Genomic DNA, 18,543 nt, shown 5'->3' on the forward strand with positions numbered 1-18,543 from the left:
TATGTCATTAATAATTTTAAATTATTCACATGATCACATGTTGAAAATATAATATTTTGGCTATATTAACATAAATCAAATGTTTTATTAAAATTGATCTCACCTGTTTCTTAATTCGGCTGCTAGAAAATTTTAAATTACATATGTAATGATGCATAATGTATATTTAATTGCATTTCTTACATAAATCTGTTGGATGGCACTAATCAAGACCATTGAAACCGTCGAGCCCAGAAATAAGCCAAACGTATGTGGGAACTTGGAGTATAACAAAGGTAGCATTATCAGCTCCTGTGAAAGTGATAAAATGTATAAAAAAAGATGTTGGGGCCATTGGCTTATGCTATGAACTGAATATTTGTGTGTGTGTCCCCCACCTCCACCCAAATTCATATGTTGAAGCCCGAATCCTTAATGTGATGGTATTTGGAAATGGGGCTTCGGAATCTAATTGGGGTTAGATTAGGTCATGGGGGTGGGGCCCTCATGCTGGAATTAATGCCCTTATAAAAAGAGGAAGAGATAGGAGAACTTTTTCTCCACCATGTGGGGCTACAGCGAGAAGGTGGCCCCCTGCAGTCCAGGAAGTGGGCCCTTAACAAGAACCAGATCTGTTGGTACCTTGATTTTGGACTTCCCAGCCTCTGAAACTGTGAGAAATAAATGTTTCTTGTTTAAGCCACCCAATCTATGGTATTTTTTTATACAGCCTGAGCAGACTAAGACAGCTTACCTTTGGAAAAAAAAATCAGATGCCCAATTTATAGCATGTATAAAAATAAAAATGAATTGAATACCTGAAAATGAAGAACAGTAAGATTCTTAGAAATTACAGGAACTATGCTGTGGCCTTGGAGTTGGAAATGATGTGGTTTCAGGTAGCCTTCGCTGCATAACAAGCCTGTCCCAAAATTAATGGCTTAAAACTGTTAACAGTTTGTTATTTGCTACTATTCTGTGGGCTGGCAGGATGGTTCTGCTAGTCTCACCTGGGCTCCCTGGTGTGGTTGCATTTAGCTGACAGGCTGACTGTGCTCACTGGACCACCTGGGCCTCTCTTTTCCGCCATGTTCTTTCACCCCATGGGCTTCTCCATTCCCCAAATGAATGAGGGTGAAATCTGCAAGGTGTCTTGAGACTGACACCCAGAAATCATGGAGCATCAATTCTCTCTCTTGGTTGGTTAAGGCAAGTCCCGGGGCCGGCTCAGGTTCAAGGGGTGGGGAAGTAGACTTCACCTTCTCATGGTAGGGGATGGTGAAACCAGTTTATAATGGGGTAAAATGATAGGATTTCCTAAGATCCAAAAAGCACTGACCAGTAAGGCAAAGATTGACAAGTTCAACTGCATTAAAATGAAACACTTCTCTTTCTGAAAACACCCATTTGGAAAGATGAAGAGTCAAGTCACAGACTAGGAGAGGACTTCTACAATATCTTTTAGTATCAGTGTATAAAGAACTACCAATCATAAGAAAAAGGCCAGCAACCCATGAGAAAGGTGGTCAGAAGACATGAAAAGATAATTTACAGAATGTAAGGAAATGATATTCCACTTCATTAGTCAGAGAAGTGAAAGTTAAAAATAGCAAAATACTAGTTCATACTCAGACCAGCAGAAATGAACTCACCTGACAATACTAAAGTGTTGGCTAGAATGTGATACGAGGAAGGGGACTGCTCATGGACTTTGCATGGAGGTAGGAAGCGGTCCAGCATTGTCAGCATCCTGGTGACGTGCAGGTGGATGCGCCCTGCAGTGCCTCTCGTAGCACAGGTGCTCCAGGAACACCTAGGGGTAGAGGCGTGTTCATTTCAGCATTGTTTGTAATACTTAAAATGTGGGAGCAACTTTAAGTGTAGGGTATTAGATAAATAAATTCTGTTATGTTCCCTTAAAATATACCGCACAGCAGAAATTAGTGAAGGAATGAGAGCTGTATGGATCAGCGTGGATAGAACTTGAAAACATTACGTTGATTGAAAAGGGTATGTCCCAGACTACTTATAGTGTGATATGATTTATGTAGATTTTGAAGCTCATAAAATGATGTATTATTTATGGATACATGAGTGTAAAAGGAACAGAAGCACAAGCTAGAAGGATATACAAACAACTTGAGGATAGTGGTTGCCTCTGAAAGGGGTAGAGAGAATGGCATCAGGGAGGGACACCTGGGGGAGCCAGTCTACTCTGATGTGCTTGGTTTCTGAAAAGAAAATCTGAGGCAAGTAGGTTTGCATGATTACTCTACTTTCCTGTATGCTTAAAATATTTCCTTTTTGCGGATTGGGGAGGTATAGCTCAGGGGCAGAGTGCATGCTTAGCATGCATGAGGTCCTGGGTTCAATCCCCAGTACCTCCATTTAAAGAAATTAATAAATAAATAAACCTATTTATTCCCCCCACCAAAAAAAAAGAGCAAAAAAAAAGTTTCCTTAAAAACATACGCATAGCTTTAAAATGTCATAATTTTGGTCATGTAGGATGTTCTAAAAATGGCCATTTTTACTTTTGCCACTTGGAATTCAACTTGATGTTTTGAACATAATTTATACATTTAAAAGTAAAAAAGTCATCCTGGAATTGGTGGGTTATCTTTAGGCTTTCCTGATGGTGTGTTAGGTCTATAGAGTCGAATTATACTACTGTGTCAGGGATGCTTTTTAGAAATTTCCAGATCAAGACTTTTATGCATTAGATCAATCTGAAAGTGGTCATTTATTGCTTTTCCCTCTCCTGTTCCAGGAGACTCGCTTGGCCCCATCTGAAGTCCATATGGCTCTGTATGATGAAGATCTCCTGAAAAATCCTTTCTATCTGGCTCTTCAAAAGTGGCGTCCTGACTTGTGCAACAAGGTGGCCCAGACCCATGGCATTGTAAGTGCATTGACCCTGTGGGCTGTCCTCCTCCACCAGGCGTGGACCAAGCGGTGCTGACAAGGCCAGAAATATGGTAGACTTCAGTTTAGAGGGAGTCAGGTACAGACCTCAGTGCAGCAAGCCCCAGACCACACTCAGTGTATGAACCACCCTGAGCTGCTTCCTCCAGGCAGCCTCCTGGGACTTCACCAGCCCAGAATGTAATCTTTCCTCTGAACTCCCAGCCCCTGTTGTCACTGGCCTCACAGTATTCACTTCTGTTTCTCTTGTTTCCATGTTGACCAGGAGGGCTTCTCGAGGGCAGAAATCGTATTCCTCCTCGAGGCCTCCTATGTCCTTGTTTGCTGAGGTGGGTGTGCACTCCCGTAGAATAAGGGAGTGTGTGATCACACATGTGTCACCTCTAAAGGCATTTTCTAAAGGGAAATAACTGTGAGAACTTTTGTAATAGAGGTCACAACCTCCAAAGCCTCCAGGAACAGGAACCAGTAGGGAAGCCGTGGTCTGTTGGTGGGGGCGTCTGCTGGAGGGAGGGCAGGCCCCGCACTGCAGGTCGTTCCGGTTCCCAGGCTGGTGCACTTGGCGGGAGTCTTATTTACACACCTCAGGGCACGGCGAGCTGGGTGCCCTGTGCCACCCGTCTGCGACGGGGCCTCTTTTCGTGTGTTGTCCTCCTCTCTCTCACACTTGTGTTCCCACCTCTCTTGCCAAGTGATGCAGCCGAGGATTTGAACCAAAGGAGAAGTCAGTTCAGCTCAGGGAGCTGACATTTACCCAGTCCACCCCTCTGCCGTCAGAAGCCTGATTTCTCCAGGTCCCTTCTGGGTTTTATGACTGGTTTTGTGATTAATATCTTTTTTTCCCAGAATTTTTTTACTTTGGATTTTAGAAGTCATAAAGTTTATTATTTAAAAAAAAATGAGAGAATACAGCTGTTTCCAAAGTAGAAAATTAAAATCTCATGAAGGTCACCGAAGGTGTTCCCTGCCACCCCTTCATTTCACAGTAGTGAGTTAAGTGCTGCTCTCTGCAAGGTACTATGTCTGATGCTGGGGCTTCAGCCAAAAATGTGACTGCGCATCACTGTCTTCACCCTCATGAAGTTGAAATTCTAGCGGGAGAGATGGTCACGTTCTGGGTAAATAACGTACTAATTGTAATTGTGGTGAGTGTCATGGAGAAAAAGTACAGGGTGCCAAGCCATCCTGTTAACTGGGAGGGCCTGTGCTAATTTGGGAAAAAGTTCTTTCCCATCTTGGTTCTCTGATATCTTGTAAAATGGTGTCTAGATCAGAGTGTGTTATCACTGGTAACTGTCACTCACTTTGTAAAAATGCCACGCCGTGGAACGCTGTTCTCTCTCAGGAGGCTCTGGAGGGCCTGTCTGTCTTGCTCCCCACTGTGTTGCCAGCACTGAGCCCGGCTCCTGTCACCCAGTAGGTGCTTTTCCAGCTGCAAGTAGTAGAATCCCACACAAGCTCACTTTAGTAAAAGGGCAATTTTGAAGAAGAACTTCAGCATCTTGGACACATTCCTTTTGGGTTCGCTGAGGAGCAGGAGATGCTTCTTAAACGGCGTCACCCCGCCTTCCCAGGGGTGCCCTAGGCCCCTTACTCCGACTCCCCTGAGATCCACAAGGAGCCAAGTGGGGCCCACATTTGGCAGCGCTGGATTTCTGACCTTCCTTGGCCTTGTTCAGTGGACTCGAGAATCAGTAAGGCCCCCTTCTCAGCACAAGTCAGCTGTGGGAAGGGCCTAGGGAGGCTGCCCCGCTCAGCCTGCCCCCTGTTGGCTGTGTGGTGGGAGCTCCGGCTCATCCCTGTCTAATCTGTCCTAATGCTCCATCCATGTCTTGGTTGCATGAAACAGTAGAATACTCCAGTTGCCCCTAGAGGAGGGCTTGTCCTCTCAGCCACCTCTAAGGGATCCATGTGGCCTTGGCAGGTGAATGCCGAATTGCTTTCCATGGGGCTTGGCCACTGAGCCAGGTTTGGCAGCCCCTGAATCTGCCCTGGGAAGTCAAGAGTCCTTCACTGGACTCTGAAAATGTGGAATCACCACTTTTATGTTTATTTTATGTTTTTTAATTTCTTAATTTTAATTTTTTTATTGAAGTACAGTCGATTTACAATGTTGTGTTAATTTCTAGTATACAGCATATTGGCGTGTGTGTGTGTGTGTGTGTGTGTATACACATATATGTGTGTATATATATATATGTGTATATATATATATTCCTTTTCATATTCTTTTTCACTATAGGCCATTACAAGGTACTGACTGTAGTTCCCTGTGCTGTAGGAATCACCACATTGAAACATGTGTATCCCAAGGGTTAACTGCCCCACAGCCTTCTTTCTCCCTGCAAGCTGAGCTCATGGGCCCCCTCATCCTCATGCAGTAGTGTGTGTGGCAGCCGAGGGTGCAGGTTGGCTGTTTTCTCCGCAACCTGCCCCAGCCCCTCCTCGAGTTTGACTTCCTTCCCAAACCTTCCTCTGACAGGGCTGCCCCCGCGTCCAGGCCAGCACCCTCTGCCATCATCCGCTCTCTGGTTGGATGGTGGAAGCCCTTTTCCCCATGTTCCGCAGAGTGCAATCCCAGAGGCCCCTGACACCCACATCCTGCTTCTAATAGTCACCCTGTTCTTAGAACGATCCAGCTAATTATGCGCTGTGGCTTCTGCAGAGCTGGCCAGACAGGCCTGCTGCTCCCCTGGGGCTCTTGTCCCGGGGGCATCGGGGGAAAGTCCTCCAGGTTCCCCAAGTGGACTGGGGGTGGGTTCATTTGCCTGTAGGAAAAAGAAAGATTATAAAAGGAGATTAAATTCGTTCCTTTTATCGGAGCCCTTTAATTATGGGGTTCCTGGGAACCTAGCAGCAGGCTTCCGCATTCCAAAGAACTGACTTTCAAGTAAATATCTATGCAGCCCAACTAAGGACACTGAGGCCTGTAGCCCAGTTCTCAGGATTTGTTCAGTACAGGGATTCATCTGATAAACATCCAGCATCTCCTACCGTGCCGGGCACTATGCTGGGTTTCCAGGGTTACAAGGATGAGAGACTGCTCTTAAACACGAGTCCCGGGGCCAAGCACAGATCCTAGTGTGGTTGCTGGGGCAGAAGGCAGGTTGAGAGTCTAGCTCCTTCCCTTTGCTGTGTTGAGCAGAGAAACCGATGCCTGGTCAGCGTGGTGGCCACAGTGGGTCCAAACTTCACATTTCAGGTTGAGCCGGCCCCACAGATAAGAGTCTGGCACCCTCTCTGGTGGAGGTGGCAGCCTGCGATAAGCAGCAGTGATTCTGTGGCCTGTATTTTATCAACTGTAATCACAATTAGGCTTAAAAAAATGTAGGAAAAAGATGGGCAGGAAACTATCTTCAGTGTGCAGTGTTTACCCCCCAGGCGGTGGGATTACGTGTGACATTGTAGGTTCACTTTTCTGTACTTTCCAAACCATCCTTTCTTTATCTGGAATCATTCCCAGTCCTGTTGAGGACAGAGTGGGGCACCCGGGGTAGCTGTGGGGAGGGGCCCAGCGGTGTGGGAGTGAGCTGGCCAGTCTGGGGTCTGAGATGGAAGAGGCTTGTGCCACCTCCCTCTGCCCAGGGGTGGGGGCAGCCTCAGCTTCCATCACCATGACAACAGATCAGCTGCTGCCACCTTGGCCAGTGACCCCAGGTGTCCTCTCTGCCAGCAGGTCCCCACAGCAGTTCCAGCGGGAGCATCTTTGGCTGCATCCTGTTCTGCTAAAGTTGTAACTGACACATGTGTTTAAGAGTCACCCTAATTTTTTCTTTTTTGCAGATCTTAGTACCCTGCAAAGGAAGCCTGTCAAGCAGTGTTCAGTCTACCTGTCAGTTTGAGTCCTACATTTTGATCCCGGTGGAGGAACACTTTCAGACCTTAAATGGCAAGGTATTCACTCACTTCTGGTGGGTCAACCAAGGCCACTCACTCAGCATGTGGGAGCAGGGGAGGGGAGAGAATCCCGCTTCTCACCCTTTTCACGTCTCTGTTACATGATAGCTTTGACACCACAGCAGCCCTGCTGCCTGTCAGGGAAGAGGAGCTGGCAGTGGGGAGCAGGGCCCTGGCTGAGGCCCGGAGCAGGCGAGGGCCGGGCACCTCTCCTTCAGCCCCTGGGGCTTCTGCCAGGGAGTCGGGGAGTCATGGGACACCGCTGTCATGGGACAGAGAGACCCTGTCAAGGAGAGTTGCTTATCCCAGCGCCTTTGAAGGCTTGTCAGTTTCTTGACCACAGACCGGACGTCATGGATGATTTTCTCATTGTTGAAGAACTTCTTGATTTGAAATCATCTCAAACCTATGGAAGGTTTCAGTCAAGTACAGAGAACTCTCACATACCCTTCCCCTAGACTGACCAACTGTTAGCATTTTTGCCACATTTGTTTTATCTCCCCATCTGTCTGTCTACACACACACACACACACACACTATTACTTTTTCTGAACCTTTTTCAGGAAGAGTAAGTTGCAGACACCATGTCCCTTTACTCCAAAACGTTGTGCATTTCCCATGTAACTGCAGCATAGCGATCACACTTAGAAAATTTGACACTGATAGAATACGATTTTCCAGCATACTGTCCTTATGCAATCTGTGCTAACTGTAACATCCTTTTATAGCAAAAAACAAAACAAACCCAAAAACTTATTTTGTCAGGTCCAGGATCATGCAGTGTATTCGTCTTTTTAGTTTCCTCCCCTTGGGAACAGTTCCTCAGTGTCTGTCTTTCATGACTGCGATGTTTTTGTCTTGCTCTGTCGATCTCCTGCCGTGTGGGTTTCTCTGACGTTCCCCCGCGGTGAGATCGCAGTTGTGTGTTTTTGGTGGAACGCCTCGGAAGGGCACTTTACCCCTTTCACTGTATCATGTCAGGAGACACGTGACGCCGGCCTGTCTCATCGTTGGTGTTAACTCTGGGGAAGGCATTTTCTCATTTTGTAAGCGGAAGCAGATGGGTTCTGAGAGGGGGAGGTTCCATTCCCCAGTGAGGACTGGCTGTGGTCTTCAGCCGACCCATGGTCAGGGGTCCCCACCAGTGATGCTCCTGCAGCTGGGCTTGTGGGCGCTGTGGGAGTTGAGGAGGGACAGGGTCAGAGGCAGGGTTGGGGGTACCAGTACACCAGCTCGGTGGGGGGACCGTAGCCCCATGCCTCCTGAGTATGCTGCTGTTTTCCTGCCAGGGATCTGCTCACCACAGCTGCCAGTCACTGGTCAGTTTACTTGTTCTCTTCGTGGTACCCAAATCTACCAGGAGAACAGAGGCATCGGGCTCATTGTGGCCGGTCTTCCCAGGCACCCCAGCCATGACCCAGTGGTGAGCCGTGCAGCGGATGCAGCTTGCATCCTCCGGCCCCTCCACGTTGCAGCACCGGTCATCCTGGTCTCTTATTCAGAGAGGAGAGCCTTCTTTTACCTTTCCCTGAGGGTACAGGTTTTCTTCTGCTCCGAGGAGCAGCTTAATGCTTTCTTGTTGCAACATGTGAAAAGGATCAGGGTACTACGTAGTCCCAGGGACAGGGTGAACGCAGGAAAGGAAGCATTTCAGGATCAGGAAACTAGAAAGGTTGGTGTCCCCACAAACCCACCCTGGAGGGAGGGCAGGCAGGTGGGGTGACGTGCCAGATTGTTGGGGGCCGGGGCAGTGGCAGGGCTGGCTGAGAGGTCGGTGGTCACACTGGCTGCTGCTGGTGCAGTGATGGCTCTCTTGTTCCAGGATGTCTTTATCCAAGGAAACAGGATTAAACTAGGAGCTGGTTTCGCCTGTCTTCTGTCAGTGCCCATTCTCTTCGAAGAGACTTTCTACAATGAAAAAGAAGAAGGTTTCAGCATACTCTGTATAGCCCATCCTTTGGAAAAGAGAGAGAGTTCAGGTATTCTGGGAGAAAGCCCCACTTCTCCTGATTTGGAGAAACATGCTTGTTGAATTTCCTCCTGACAGAGCTGTTACAAACATCCCATAAAATATTCAAGAGGCCACTAGAAACCCGTGCAACTGTTTACAATAACTCCCCGTAGAACTTAATCAAAAAGTCAACTCGAGCTCAGGAGATATGGATTAGGCTGCTGTGCATGGTTGCATCTGTTGGATGTTACACCTGTAGACATCAGTGTCGCCCCCTGGAGTTGTGCAGAGTGGTAGCCCTGGCTTTGTCTCTGGGCCTCAGCTTTAGGGCTACCTTATAGCCACCCAGCCTCACTGCTGTGCCTCTTTGGAATCTCATTATTTTTAATGGATAATAATTCTTCAGTGCTCCAGGAAATTGAGGTAAGATTTAATGTGCCAAATGCTGTCTGAGACTCTTATTGTCAGGAATCAGGACTTCTTCACCAGATCCTCACGGGTCACGTCCATGGTCCCAAAGGAGCTGAGGTTTTGTCTCTAAGAGGACCAGGCTCTCTGGACCCCAGTTGTCCTGTAACTGGGCTGCTCTTAGGCAGGATGTTGAAATAAGATCATTCCTCTCCTCCCGTGGAAGATGGAGCCTCAGACCCTAGAAGAGCAAGGCAAAGGATTGTGGGACTTGCCCTGGTGGAAACAGTGAAAGCTTCAGCCAGCCTGACCCTCAGTCTCTTTTTCAGAAGAACCTTCAACATCTTCAGATTCCTTTTCCCTAAAAACCATCGAAGATGTGAGAGAGTTTTTGGGAAGACATGCGGAGAAATTTGACAGGAATATCGCCTCTTTCCAGCGAACGTTCAGAGAGTGTGAAAGAAAGAGCCTCCGTCATCACATAGTCAGTAGCCATATCTTGCTCTGCTAGGCGTGCCCCATCTCAGGCCAGCTCAGAGCACCGGGTTCCCCCTTGGTTCACTCTGTAACTTTGCTGCCTCCACTGTTGGCAGTTTTGTTTAAATGTTTCTTTCTACCTATAGCAGTAGTACAGAACACGTGGAAAACTTGAAAATCACAGAAAAGTGTAGCAATAAATGTTATCATCTATTTTAACCCTAGAGGGATTTTTTTTCTGCTCTTAATGCATATATATATACCTAAAAAGAAAAGTTGGCAAAAAAAAAAATCACATCCTTGATTTGATAGGACTTAGGACATTAGGACTTAGAGCTTATCACCCAGGAAATACGTTTTTTTTTTTTGTGAAATGTTCTGCCCCAGGTTGCGTTACACGTCCTGGGTGTTGTGTTATGGCTTTGGATTATGAGGATGACCTGTGTCTCTGTTCTGTGTCGCACAGGACTCCGTGAATGCTCTCTACACCAAATGCCTCCAGCAGCTCCTGAGGGACTCCCACCTGGTAAGCAGCACGACCTCCCAAAGGGAGAACTTGCCCGCGTGCCCGTCCCAGCTCGATAACTGTACTCCTCTTGTTCTCCAGAAAGTGCTTGCCAAGCAGGAGGCCCAGATGAACCTGATGAAGCAGGCGGTAGAGGTAAGAGGCCAGGGCAGCAGCGGGAGGGAAGGCGGCAGCGGCGGGGGACCCTCCGTGTCATCCTCTGTGTCGCCCTCCACGCACCTTGAACTGGGGCCCGTTGGTTTCACAGATGTACGTCCAGCATGATATTTACGATCTGATCTTTAAATACGTGGGGACCATGGAGGCAAGCGAGGTAGGTTCTACATCACCGTCGCCCAGGATGGAAGCTTTACTCTGAGCTTTTAAAGAGATTTGAAGCTTCCTTAAAATTTGTTGTTAGGATGCTGCCTTTAACAAAATCACAAGAAGCCTTCAAGATCTTCAGCAGAAGGAGATCGGTGTGAAGCCTGAGTTCAGGTAAGGGATTGTGCTGCAGCAGCGGCGTCCTTGGTGGCCGGGGCGCCGTGTCCCCGGGACTCAGGGCCCTCAGCAGTGGTGGCGGCACTGATTTCATGTGGTTCGTACCGAGGTGCAGGGCAGTTATCTGTGACCAGGGATCAAGGGCTGAAGCTGGCAGATGACTGTCTCGAAGCTGTCACTCTCCCATGCCCACCTGCCGGCGTGCCAGTGGGTGGAGCCAGAGGGGATGGGGTTTTGCACGGCTGGTCTCTGGGCGGGCACGTAACTTGCCCAGGTGGGTCCTGCAGCCGACGGCTCTGTTCACCTGCCCATCTGAGGGACCCCTGCCATAGAGGCACCTCCTTTTGAATTTAAGTTCTGTTAGGATACAAAAATGTCTAAAGTGTTTATGTTTAAACTCTTCCTCCACCCTTTGGGCTGAGGATGATTGATTTTTTTTTTTTCTAATTTTCTGGTGCAGCTATATGATTGGGACCTTGAAAGCTGTCATATTTTGCCACTGAGTTGAGTCAGATTACTTCTGAGTTTCTATTTTTGTTTTTCCTTATTTGCGGTTTGCTATAAGAAATGTAACTCTGAGGTATGTGCTTAGCTCCAAGAAGGCGGGCCCTTGCACCGTGCTCTTCAGTCGTCCCCTTCCAAATTATGTTACAGCTTCAACATACCTCGTGCAAAGAGGGAGCTGGCTCAGCTGAATAGATGCACCTCACCGCAGCAGAAGCTGGCTTGTTTGCGAAAGGTGGTGCAGCTGATCACCCAGTCTCCTAGCCAGAGAGGTCTGTGCCCGGGGAAGGGGCTGGCCGTGGGGTAGCTGCACGCGTCCAGATTGGAACATCTGTCAAGGAGCAGTGCCGTCTCAAAGGGTCATAAGGACAGGCTGATGTGCAACAGAGCATCCCTGCCTGAGATTCTGCTCTGAGGAGTGGGTGCCTAGGAACGGGGGTGAGAGGGTGGGTCAGGCGTGATTAGGGTAAGAAGAGGGTGTCAGAGAAGCAGTGGCCTCAAAAAACAAGCCAAGCTGGTGATGGGTACCTGGGGGCTCAACTGTTTGTTAGGTTGTTCTCTCTAATTTTGTGTATATTTAAAATTTTCCGTTAGAAGAAGTAAAACAGAACAAAATAAGCTAAGACAAAAGTAACGAGGAGGCAGATCTGTGTGTGCAGCTAGGGGACGGTGTGCCGAGCGTATTAAGTGAAATAAGCAGGAGTGTATAGGGTACACTTCCAGCAGCATTGCTGAGGTTGGGGGGCTGGACATCCACACGTACCACGGCGAGTCAGAGACTGTCTGTGGAAAGACACGTGGGAAGCAGCAGCAGTTGTCTCTGGGAAGGAAGTCCGGGAGGCAGGGGTGGGACAGACGTGCATGGTTTTTGCTCTTTAGGTACTGTTTGAAATTTTCACCATGTGGATGGATTACTGAAACAAAATTTCAACGAAAATGAGTAGAGTCCAGCTGCATGTGAACATTAGACTCATTAGGCTCCTCAGAGTGTAAAACAGAAATGATCCCAGGAGAAAAGAGGCTTTTGGCAGTGGCTCAGGCCCTTGTTCGAGTTGTATCCACCATCACTGACTTCCTGGGACTCATTATCTGTCCCGGAAGGAAGCAAGGGGTAGTCTGCTTGGAGTTTTCTGCTTTTACACGTGTTCTGAGGATGCCAGGCGTTAGTTTACCCCTGGGATCTGACGTCTCCTCAGGACACCAGAAAGGATACTGTGCAATTGCATTTCTCCCTGGTGTGTCACCTTCCTGGGTTGTGGTTTTGTGGGTTGAGTGGTGGCAGGGAGTTGGTGCGTGTGTCGGTCCGTGTGAATCCTGGGACGGCTTTGAACGTGTGTTTCCCCCCTTTGCAGTGAACTTGGAGACCATGTGTGCTGACGATCTGCTATCAGTCCTGTTATATTTGCTTGTGAAAACAGAGATCCCGAATTGGTAATCTTTTTTTGTTAAGATGCTTTTTCAAAACAGCAGCCCTGCACCGTGATTGTTGTAGTGCCCTTCTTGGAAATTGAGCCCCCCTTCTGAGCCTGGTGCCGTACCCGCCCTGCCTTCGTTCTGCAGGGGCTGCCTTTCAGTCCACTTACAGACGGGGAAACTGAGGCCCAGAGAGCTTTTGTTTCCCATTTCTGGAACGCGTGGCCAGCCAGTGGCTGAGCCGGAGGCTGACCCCAAGTCTGTCTGTCTCCAAAGCCCATCCTTTTCCCACAGAAACCCAAGTTCACTTTACAGTAACCAGCTTCCTAAAAACGAGCCTATTCCAAGACAGTGACAAGGAGCTTGACTGATTTTCCTAGGTGTGCACCCGCTAAATAGAGATACGGAAGCAGCCGTAGCTCCCTGTTGCTAAGCAACTTGACGACCAAGCCATTAGCCTTGTTTCCGCCCAGGTGTCAGTTGAGTCCACAACAACGGAACGTTCTCCTTCTTTTCATCAGGATGGCAAATTTGAGTTATATCAAAAACTTCAGGTTTAGCATCTCGGCCAAGGATGAATTGGGATACTGCCTGACCTCAATCGAGGCTGCGATTGAATATATCCGGCAGGGAAACCTCTCCGTCAAGCCACCGGTAAGCTCTCCCTCCTGCCCTTTTCCTTGTGGGTGTCATGGCATGTGTGATGGGGTTCTGAGGGTGGTGTTGGGGACGGGCATTCATAAACGCTCTCCTGAGGACACAGGGCCTGAGCCCTTTGAGGGCTGCGAGGCTTCAAAGCTGCCCAGCAGACTGAAAACCTGGCACCCAGTTGGTTGTGAAAGTTGGCGGGGTGTCCTTGGCGCTCACGTTCCCCCCACTCCTGCTGCATTAATCCTTGTTGTCCTCAGAAGCACACGGGCAGGAAGGGAAGCTGGGAGCAGGGACCACCATCAGCAAGAAATGAGATTTTTGTTTGTTTGTTTGTTTTTTGGGGGAGGTAATTAGGTTTCTTTACTTATTTTAAATTAATTTTTTATTTTATTTTTTAGTGGAGGTACTGGGGGGTTGAACCCAGGACCTTGTGCATGCTAAGCACATACTCTAACGCCGAGCTATATCTTCCTCCAAGAAATGTGATTACTAACGTCTGCAGCTTGAGGACTCAGTGGCCCTCTTACTATTTTCTTGGTTGGGAGCTTTGGCTGGCGGAGGCAATCCTTTTCCCACGAGGATTGTGAGACCCTTAAACCAAGGTTGCACTGCTGGCTTATTTCACTGTGTACTGACCAGCAGAACATGAGCGTCCTCACAGAAATCACATAGTTGAAATCAATCAAGTGAAGAGATTTCTGTATGAAAAACCAAGGGTCCTGAGTATTGGACATTCACTTGATCTGAATTTTCTCCTGATGTTAGAAGCTCCTAAGTAATGATGCACAGAAACATCTGGAAAAGAACATAGGCCTGCCCAGAGAGGGGCCCTCGGGTACAAGAAGTTTCCCTGAATTCATTCATTATTAACATGTTTGTGTATTTTTCAGTTTTTTTCCTATCTGTGTATACTTTACATCATTGAAGTGATATCGTAGCTAATCTTGTATACTGCTTTTTCCCCCAAAAAAGAATAGTTTCATTTTTTTTCTGATGAGAAGACTTCTATTTGCTTCTAAACAATATTTGAAGCATATAAAGTTGCAGTAGAGACAACAAAAGCCTCTCCTGAACTCACTAGCTGGGGGTGACTTTTATTAACACGTTGGTATATGTCTCTTTTTCTGTGCTGATACAGTTGTATTTTTATCCAGAATTTGAGCTTATGCTGCACTTGTTGGCACGCAGCCCGACAGTATCAGGGCACTGGCTGAGGAATTAAGTTCTGTTCTTGTCCAGGGTCTGATCTGATCGCCCTTGGAATGTGGCTGTTGGCCAACACGTTTTATGGCGGCGGTGGGGTCTTTCATTCAGTGATAAAATTTAAACTGAAAACAAGCCAAAAATTACAGGGTTCTTTCTTTTCACTAAACAGGCAATTGAAATTCATGGTATAAAACGTCCTGCATCTGGACGTCTCTGTTTCCTGGTTCCCTGGTACATCGTGCATGGCTGGGTGGCCGTTAGCTTGGGTGGGCACAGCCCAGGGCGCCCCTCTTGACTGGGCTGTCAGACCCCGGTCCTGCCTTCCCAGATGGTCTGCCCAGACTTGGGGACAAGGTTTCATCATCCTTACGGCTGGCTGCTGAGCTTGTCCCTTGGGTCTTGAGTGGGTCAGGCCTGAGAGACGCCCTTTACCTTTATTGACAGAGCAGGTATGGTGGCTTCCCTGTCTTTTGTGACACCCGCCCTGGGATCACACCTGTGGGGTTGCCCCTGCCTTAGTGCCGTTCCATCTAGGGACGTGCGAGGCCACGTTTCTGTGTTGGTGGTGTTTCCTGGGCAAAGAGCCCAGGAGTGTCTTCACACAGCAGGTGAGGTTTCTGAAAAGCATTGAAGACTAAGTGTTAATTAGTTAATTAGACTGTATTTTACCATCAGCTCTTCGTAAAATATAATGTAGTTTCACAGAAATTTTTTCCCCAAGACATAATTATACTTGAGATGACCATCAACGTTCTTTAAGCACGTTCATAAGTAAATGCAGGGGACAGGGCTGTGCAGGCATTAGGACGGACATTGGAGAGGAGGGGGAGGCCAGGACAGTCCAGGTTTTCCATCTGGAGGACGATGGTGTGTGCATGCTGTATTCCACACTGAGATGCCACATTCACACACACTCACACACACCCCCCAGATCCTAACACCAGAGCCCCACTCCCCGGAGAGGCAGTCGGGGCACCCCTCTCCCAGCCGGGTGAGGGTCTGCTCTGCAGCTCAGAGAGAGGGTAGAGGCACTGCTGGTCCTAATTCCATGGGAAATGGCCAGGATCGTTCCTGGGTCCTCTGTTTTCAAGGATCTGCACTGACAGCCCGGGGCATGTCATATAGCGGATTGTCGGGTTTTCCTACAGGAGTCTGAGGGATTTGGCGACAGACTGTTCCTGAAGCAGAGAATGAGCTTGCTGTCTCAGATGACTTCAACTCCCATTGACGGCCTGTTTCAGGTAAGACACCAGGAGGCCCCGTGGGCACAGCTGTGTGAGGAGTGCTGCCTCCTTCCTTGTCTCTTGTCTCTCTAGAACCCATCAGGGCAATCTGCGCACTTACACGTGGACATTCATTTTGTGCTCAAGTGGGTGGTAGGAAGGCTGAGGTCTCAACGGCTGCTCATCTCCCCTCCTGTGAGCTATGCTGTAGCCCCACTGGCCAGCACAGCCAAGGCACCAGGCCTCTGCCAGGGCTGTCCTCCCTCTCCATTCGGCAAAACACAAGTTGTTCTTTAGGGTCAGCTCAGTGGTGCCTCACGGGTGCCTCTTCTCGGCCCCAGGAGCCCGCATTACAGATGGTTGTGTGAGTGCACTGGGCAGGGAGTGTGGCACCTGGTGATGGCTTGATCCCCTGGTACCTGCAGGCAGCTCCCTTCCCAGATCTGATTGGTTGCAGGGAGGCTGGTGCGGTGCCCTGCGAGGTAGCCATCAGGAGGCCAGTGGGGCCAGAGTGGGTTCTTTGCAGGGTCCAGAGCTATGAGTCCCCCAGAACATCTCACTCCCTGAGGGGAACACCTTCATGAATCACAGGGGTGAGCCCTGTACATTTGTTTGTTGACAGGGTCTCACGCTAATTGTAGCTGTTCTGCAAACCAAGGCTCTGTTAGTTACAGGGTCAAAATCCACACCGAGGTTCAGGATGTATTGCCCCTCAACTCTTGCTGTTCTGGAAATTTTGTCATTTTTTTTTAGTTACGGAAAATTTCTAACATTTACAAAAGTGAAAGAGAATAGGGTAATGAATTAACTCCCGTGGAGCCATCTCCCAATCTTGTTTTATTTCTGCCCCCACCCACTTTCCCTCTCTGTCCCAGTTATTTTGAAACCAGTCCCAGAGAGCAAATCATTCCATCCACCCACACATGGATGTGTGTTTCTGTAAGGACACACAAAAATCCACACCTCAAAGGGCGAATAGTCCCTTAATATCAATAGTGTTTTTGATGTCGCTTTTTAGCACATCGCAGCAGGTGACCAGAAAGAAGTGGAGAGACTTCTGAGCCAAGAAGACCAAGATAAAGATGCCGTCCAAAAGATGTGTCACCCCCTGTGCTTCTGTGATGAGTGTGAGAAACTCGTCTCCGGGTAAGAGGGTCCCGGGCAGGCTCAGTGCCGGGATGTGGGGGACTTTGGGCCCTGGACGAAACTTTTCCACTTGTCTGCTGTGTGATTTTGAATGAGGAACATATCCTCTCTACATCCTGCTTCCTCTGCTGTGAGATGGAGGCTGCACCTCCGTCTCTCTTTGGAGAATCAGTTGGGATAAAGGTCATAAAAGTACCTGGCACACCGCTGGCCTGCTTGCCAGGGTAGGTGGGCAGAGGGCCTGACCGAGCCTCGGAAGATGGGTTGTTTTAGGATGGGAGGAATGTCAGCTTCTCCCAGTAACCTTTTTGGCTTCCCCTTTGTCAGGCTATTTTGCTGGGTGTCAAGGCCTAGTGGGGGTGGGGCAGGAGGAGGGGCACTGAAGCTGGGTGCCTGGTCCTCACCCTGCGGAAGCCAGGCTGATGCTCTCTGGGACACTGTGGAGGAGGCCAGCTTGGATCACACACACCCAGAGATCTGTCTTCTCGTCCCAGGACCCACAAGTCCATTCCTAGGGTGTATTTTGCTGAGCCTTCTTTCTGTTTTAGGAGGCTGAATGACCCCTCAGTGGTCACTCCGTTCTCCAGAGACGACAGGGGTCATACACCACTCCATGTGGCTGCCCTCTGTGGTATGTGATCTTGTGTTGGCCTCTGTGCGATCAGGGCAAAGGGATGGGGCCTGAGGGTGGCCCCGCAGAGGGTAGCTGACTGGGGGCGATGGTGTTGGGTGGTAGAAGGGGTTGAGTCATGGCCCACCCCCCGGGGGCCTCTGTATGCTGCCCCCAGGCTGGACGAGCACGTATCTGTGCTCTTACTGTGTGGACGCCTGACACTGCCCCTGGGCTCGTGGGCCTGCCAGGAAGGGCTTGAATCCGAGCTGTGAGAATGTCCTCAGAATTGGGGTTCTTATATCCTGCTTTAAAAAGTTAGCTGTCTTTCAGGGTGCACATTAAAAAAAAAAAGTGCCCATTCAAGGTAGAAAACACAGACGTCTGTAGTATCACCCCTCCCCGCCCTGTCGTTTTGATTTATGACTGAGGTTTCAGCGTGCTCCTGTGTACGTGTAGAGAAAACATATGATACTGCGGGGATTGTACTGCTCTGCTGCTCTGGTCGGTGCTTTTTTTCACTTGGCAACATGTAAGAACATTTCTCCACGTCAGTGTTTTTTTAATGGTTGCACAACATTCCTGTGAACTGATGCACCACGGGCTGTTCTGTGGACGTCTGAGGCTCTTTCCTCCTACCTTCCGTTGCTGGGATGTGGGCTGCAGCCGAGTCCCCTCCAAGGGCCACCCCAGAGCATTCTGAGTCTGACTTGAACTTAGCTCTGGTTCCTCTCAAGCAGAAAAATGCCTCCTGGCGTGTCTCGTGCCCTGGAATGGGAGAGTGGATAATGTCGCAGCTTCACCTGCAGGATTTGGGAAGCACCCCCTGTCTTCCCTTCTGTTCTGTAGGGCAGGCATCCCTCATCGACCTTCTGGTTTCCAAGGGCGCGGTGGTGAACGCCACGGACTACCACGGCTCGACCCCGCTTCACCTTGCGTGTCAGAAGGGCTATCAGAGTGTGACGGTGAGCAGAGCCGCCCCCCTAAGCCCCCTCCGCCGAGCGCAGGCTTGGCCGGGCCGGGCTCTGCGTGTGGCTTCTCAGTTGTCCTGGCGCCTCCTCTGCTCCACGCTGGCTCTGCCGCTGCCCCGCGGGAAGGACTGGGGTCTCAGGCCCTCCCCAAGGGTCTGCTGGACCAAAACTGTTAG

General features: G+C 49.1%; 1 protein-coding gene across 3 annotated transcripts in view; it reads left to right on the forward strand.

Annotated features, from left to right (window-relative positions):
• Nucleotides 1-18,543, forward strand: part of ANKRD27 (ankyrin repeat domain 27) — a 42,909-nt gene that overhangs the window by 6,100 nt on the left and 18,266 nt on the right. For 2 of the 3 annotated variants that reach the window (XM_032486206.1, XM_032486208.1), the window contains exons 2-16: nucleotides 2,750-2,881; nucleotides 6,688-6,798; nucleotides 8,624-8,780; nucleotides 9,490-9,644; nucleotides 10,104-10,163; nucleotides 10,245-10,298; nucleotides 10,411-10,476; nucleotides 10,564-10,640; nucleotides 11,298-11,419; nucleotides 12,500-12,578; nucleotides 13,082-13,214; nucleotides 15,566-15,658; nucleotides 16,659-16,786; nucleotides 17,335-17,417; nucleotides 18,246-18,361. In XM_032486206.1, coding sequence (XP_032342097.1) covers nucleotides 2,780-2,881; nucleotides 6,688-6,798; nucleotides 8,624-8,780; nucleotides 9,490-9,644; nucleotides 10,104-10,163; nucleotides 10,245-10,298; nucleotides 10,411-10,476; nucleotides 10,564-10,640; nucleotides 11,298-11,419; nucleotides 12,500-12,578; nucleotides 13,082-13,214; nucleotides 15,566-15,658; nucleotides 16,659-16,786; nucleotides 17,335-17,417; nucleotides 18,246-18,361 — 1,536 coding nt within the window. In that variant the 5' untranslated portion in view covers nucleotides 2,750-2,779. The remainder of the gene's footprint in view (nucleotides 1-2,749; nucleotides 2,882-6,687; nucleotides 6,799-8,623; nucleotides 8,781-9,489; nucleotides 9,645-10,103; nucleotides 10,164-10,244; nucleotides 10,299-10,410; nucleotides 10,477-10,563; nucleotides 10,641-11,297; nucleotides 11,420-12,499; nucleotides 12,579-13,081; nucleotides 13,215-15,565; nucleotides 15,659-16,658; nucleotides 16,787-17,334; nucleotides 17,418-18,245; nucleotides 18,362-18,543) is intronic. The other variant, XM_032486207.1, reaches the window with a different exon arrangement.

Source organism: Camelus ferus, chromosome 9, assembly GCF_009834535.1.
Source record: "Camelus ferus isolate YT-003-E chromosome 9, BCGSAC_Cfer_1.0, whole genome shotgun sequence".
NCBI lineage: Eukaryota > Metazoa > Chordata > Mammalia > Artiodactyla > Camelidae > Camelus > Camelus ferus.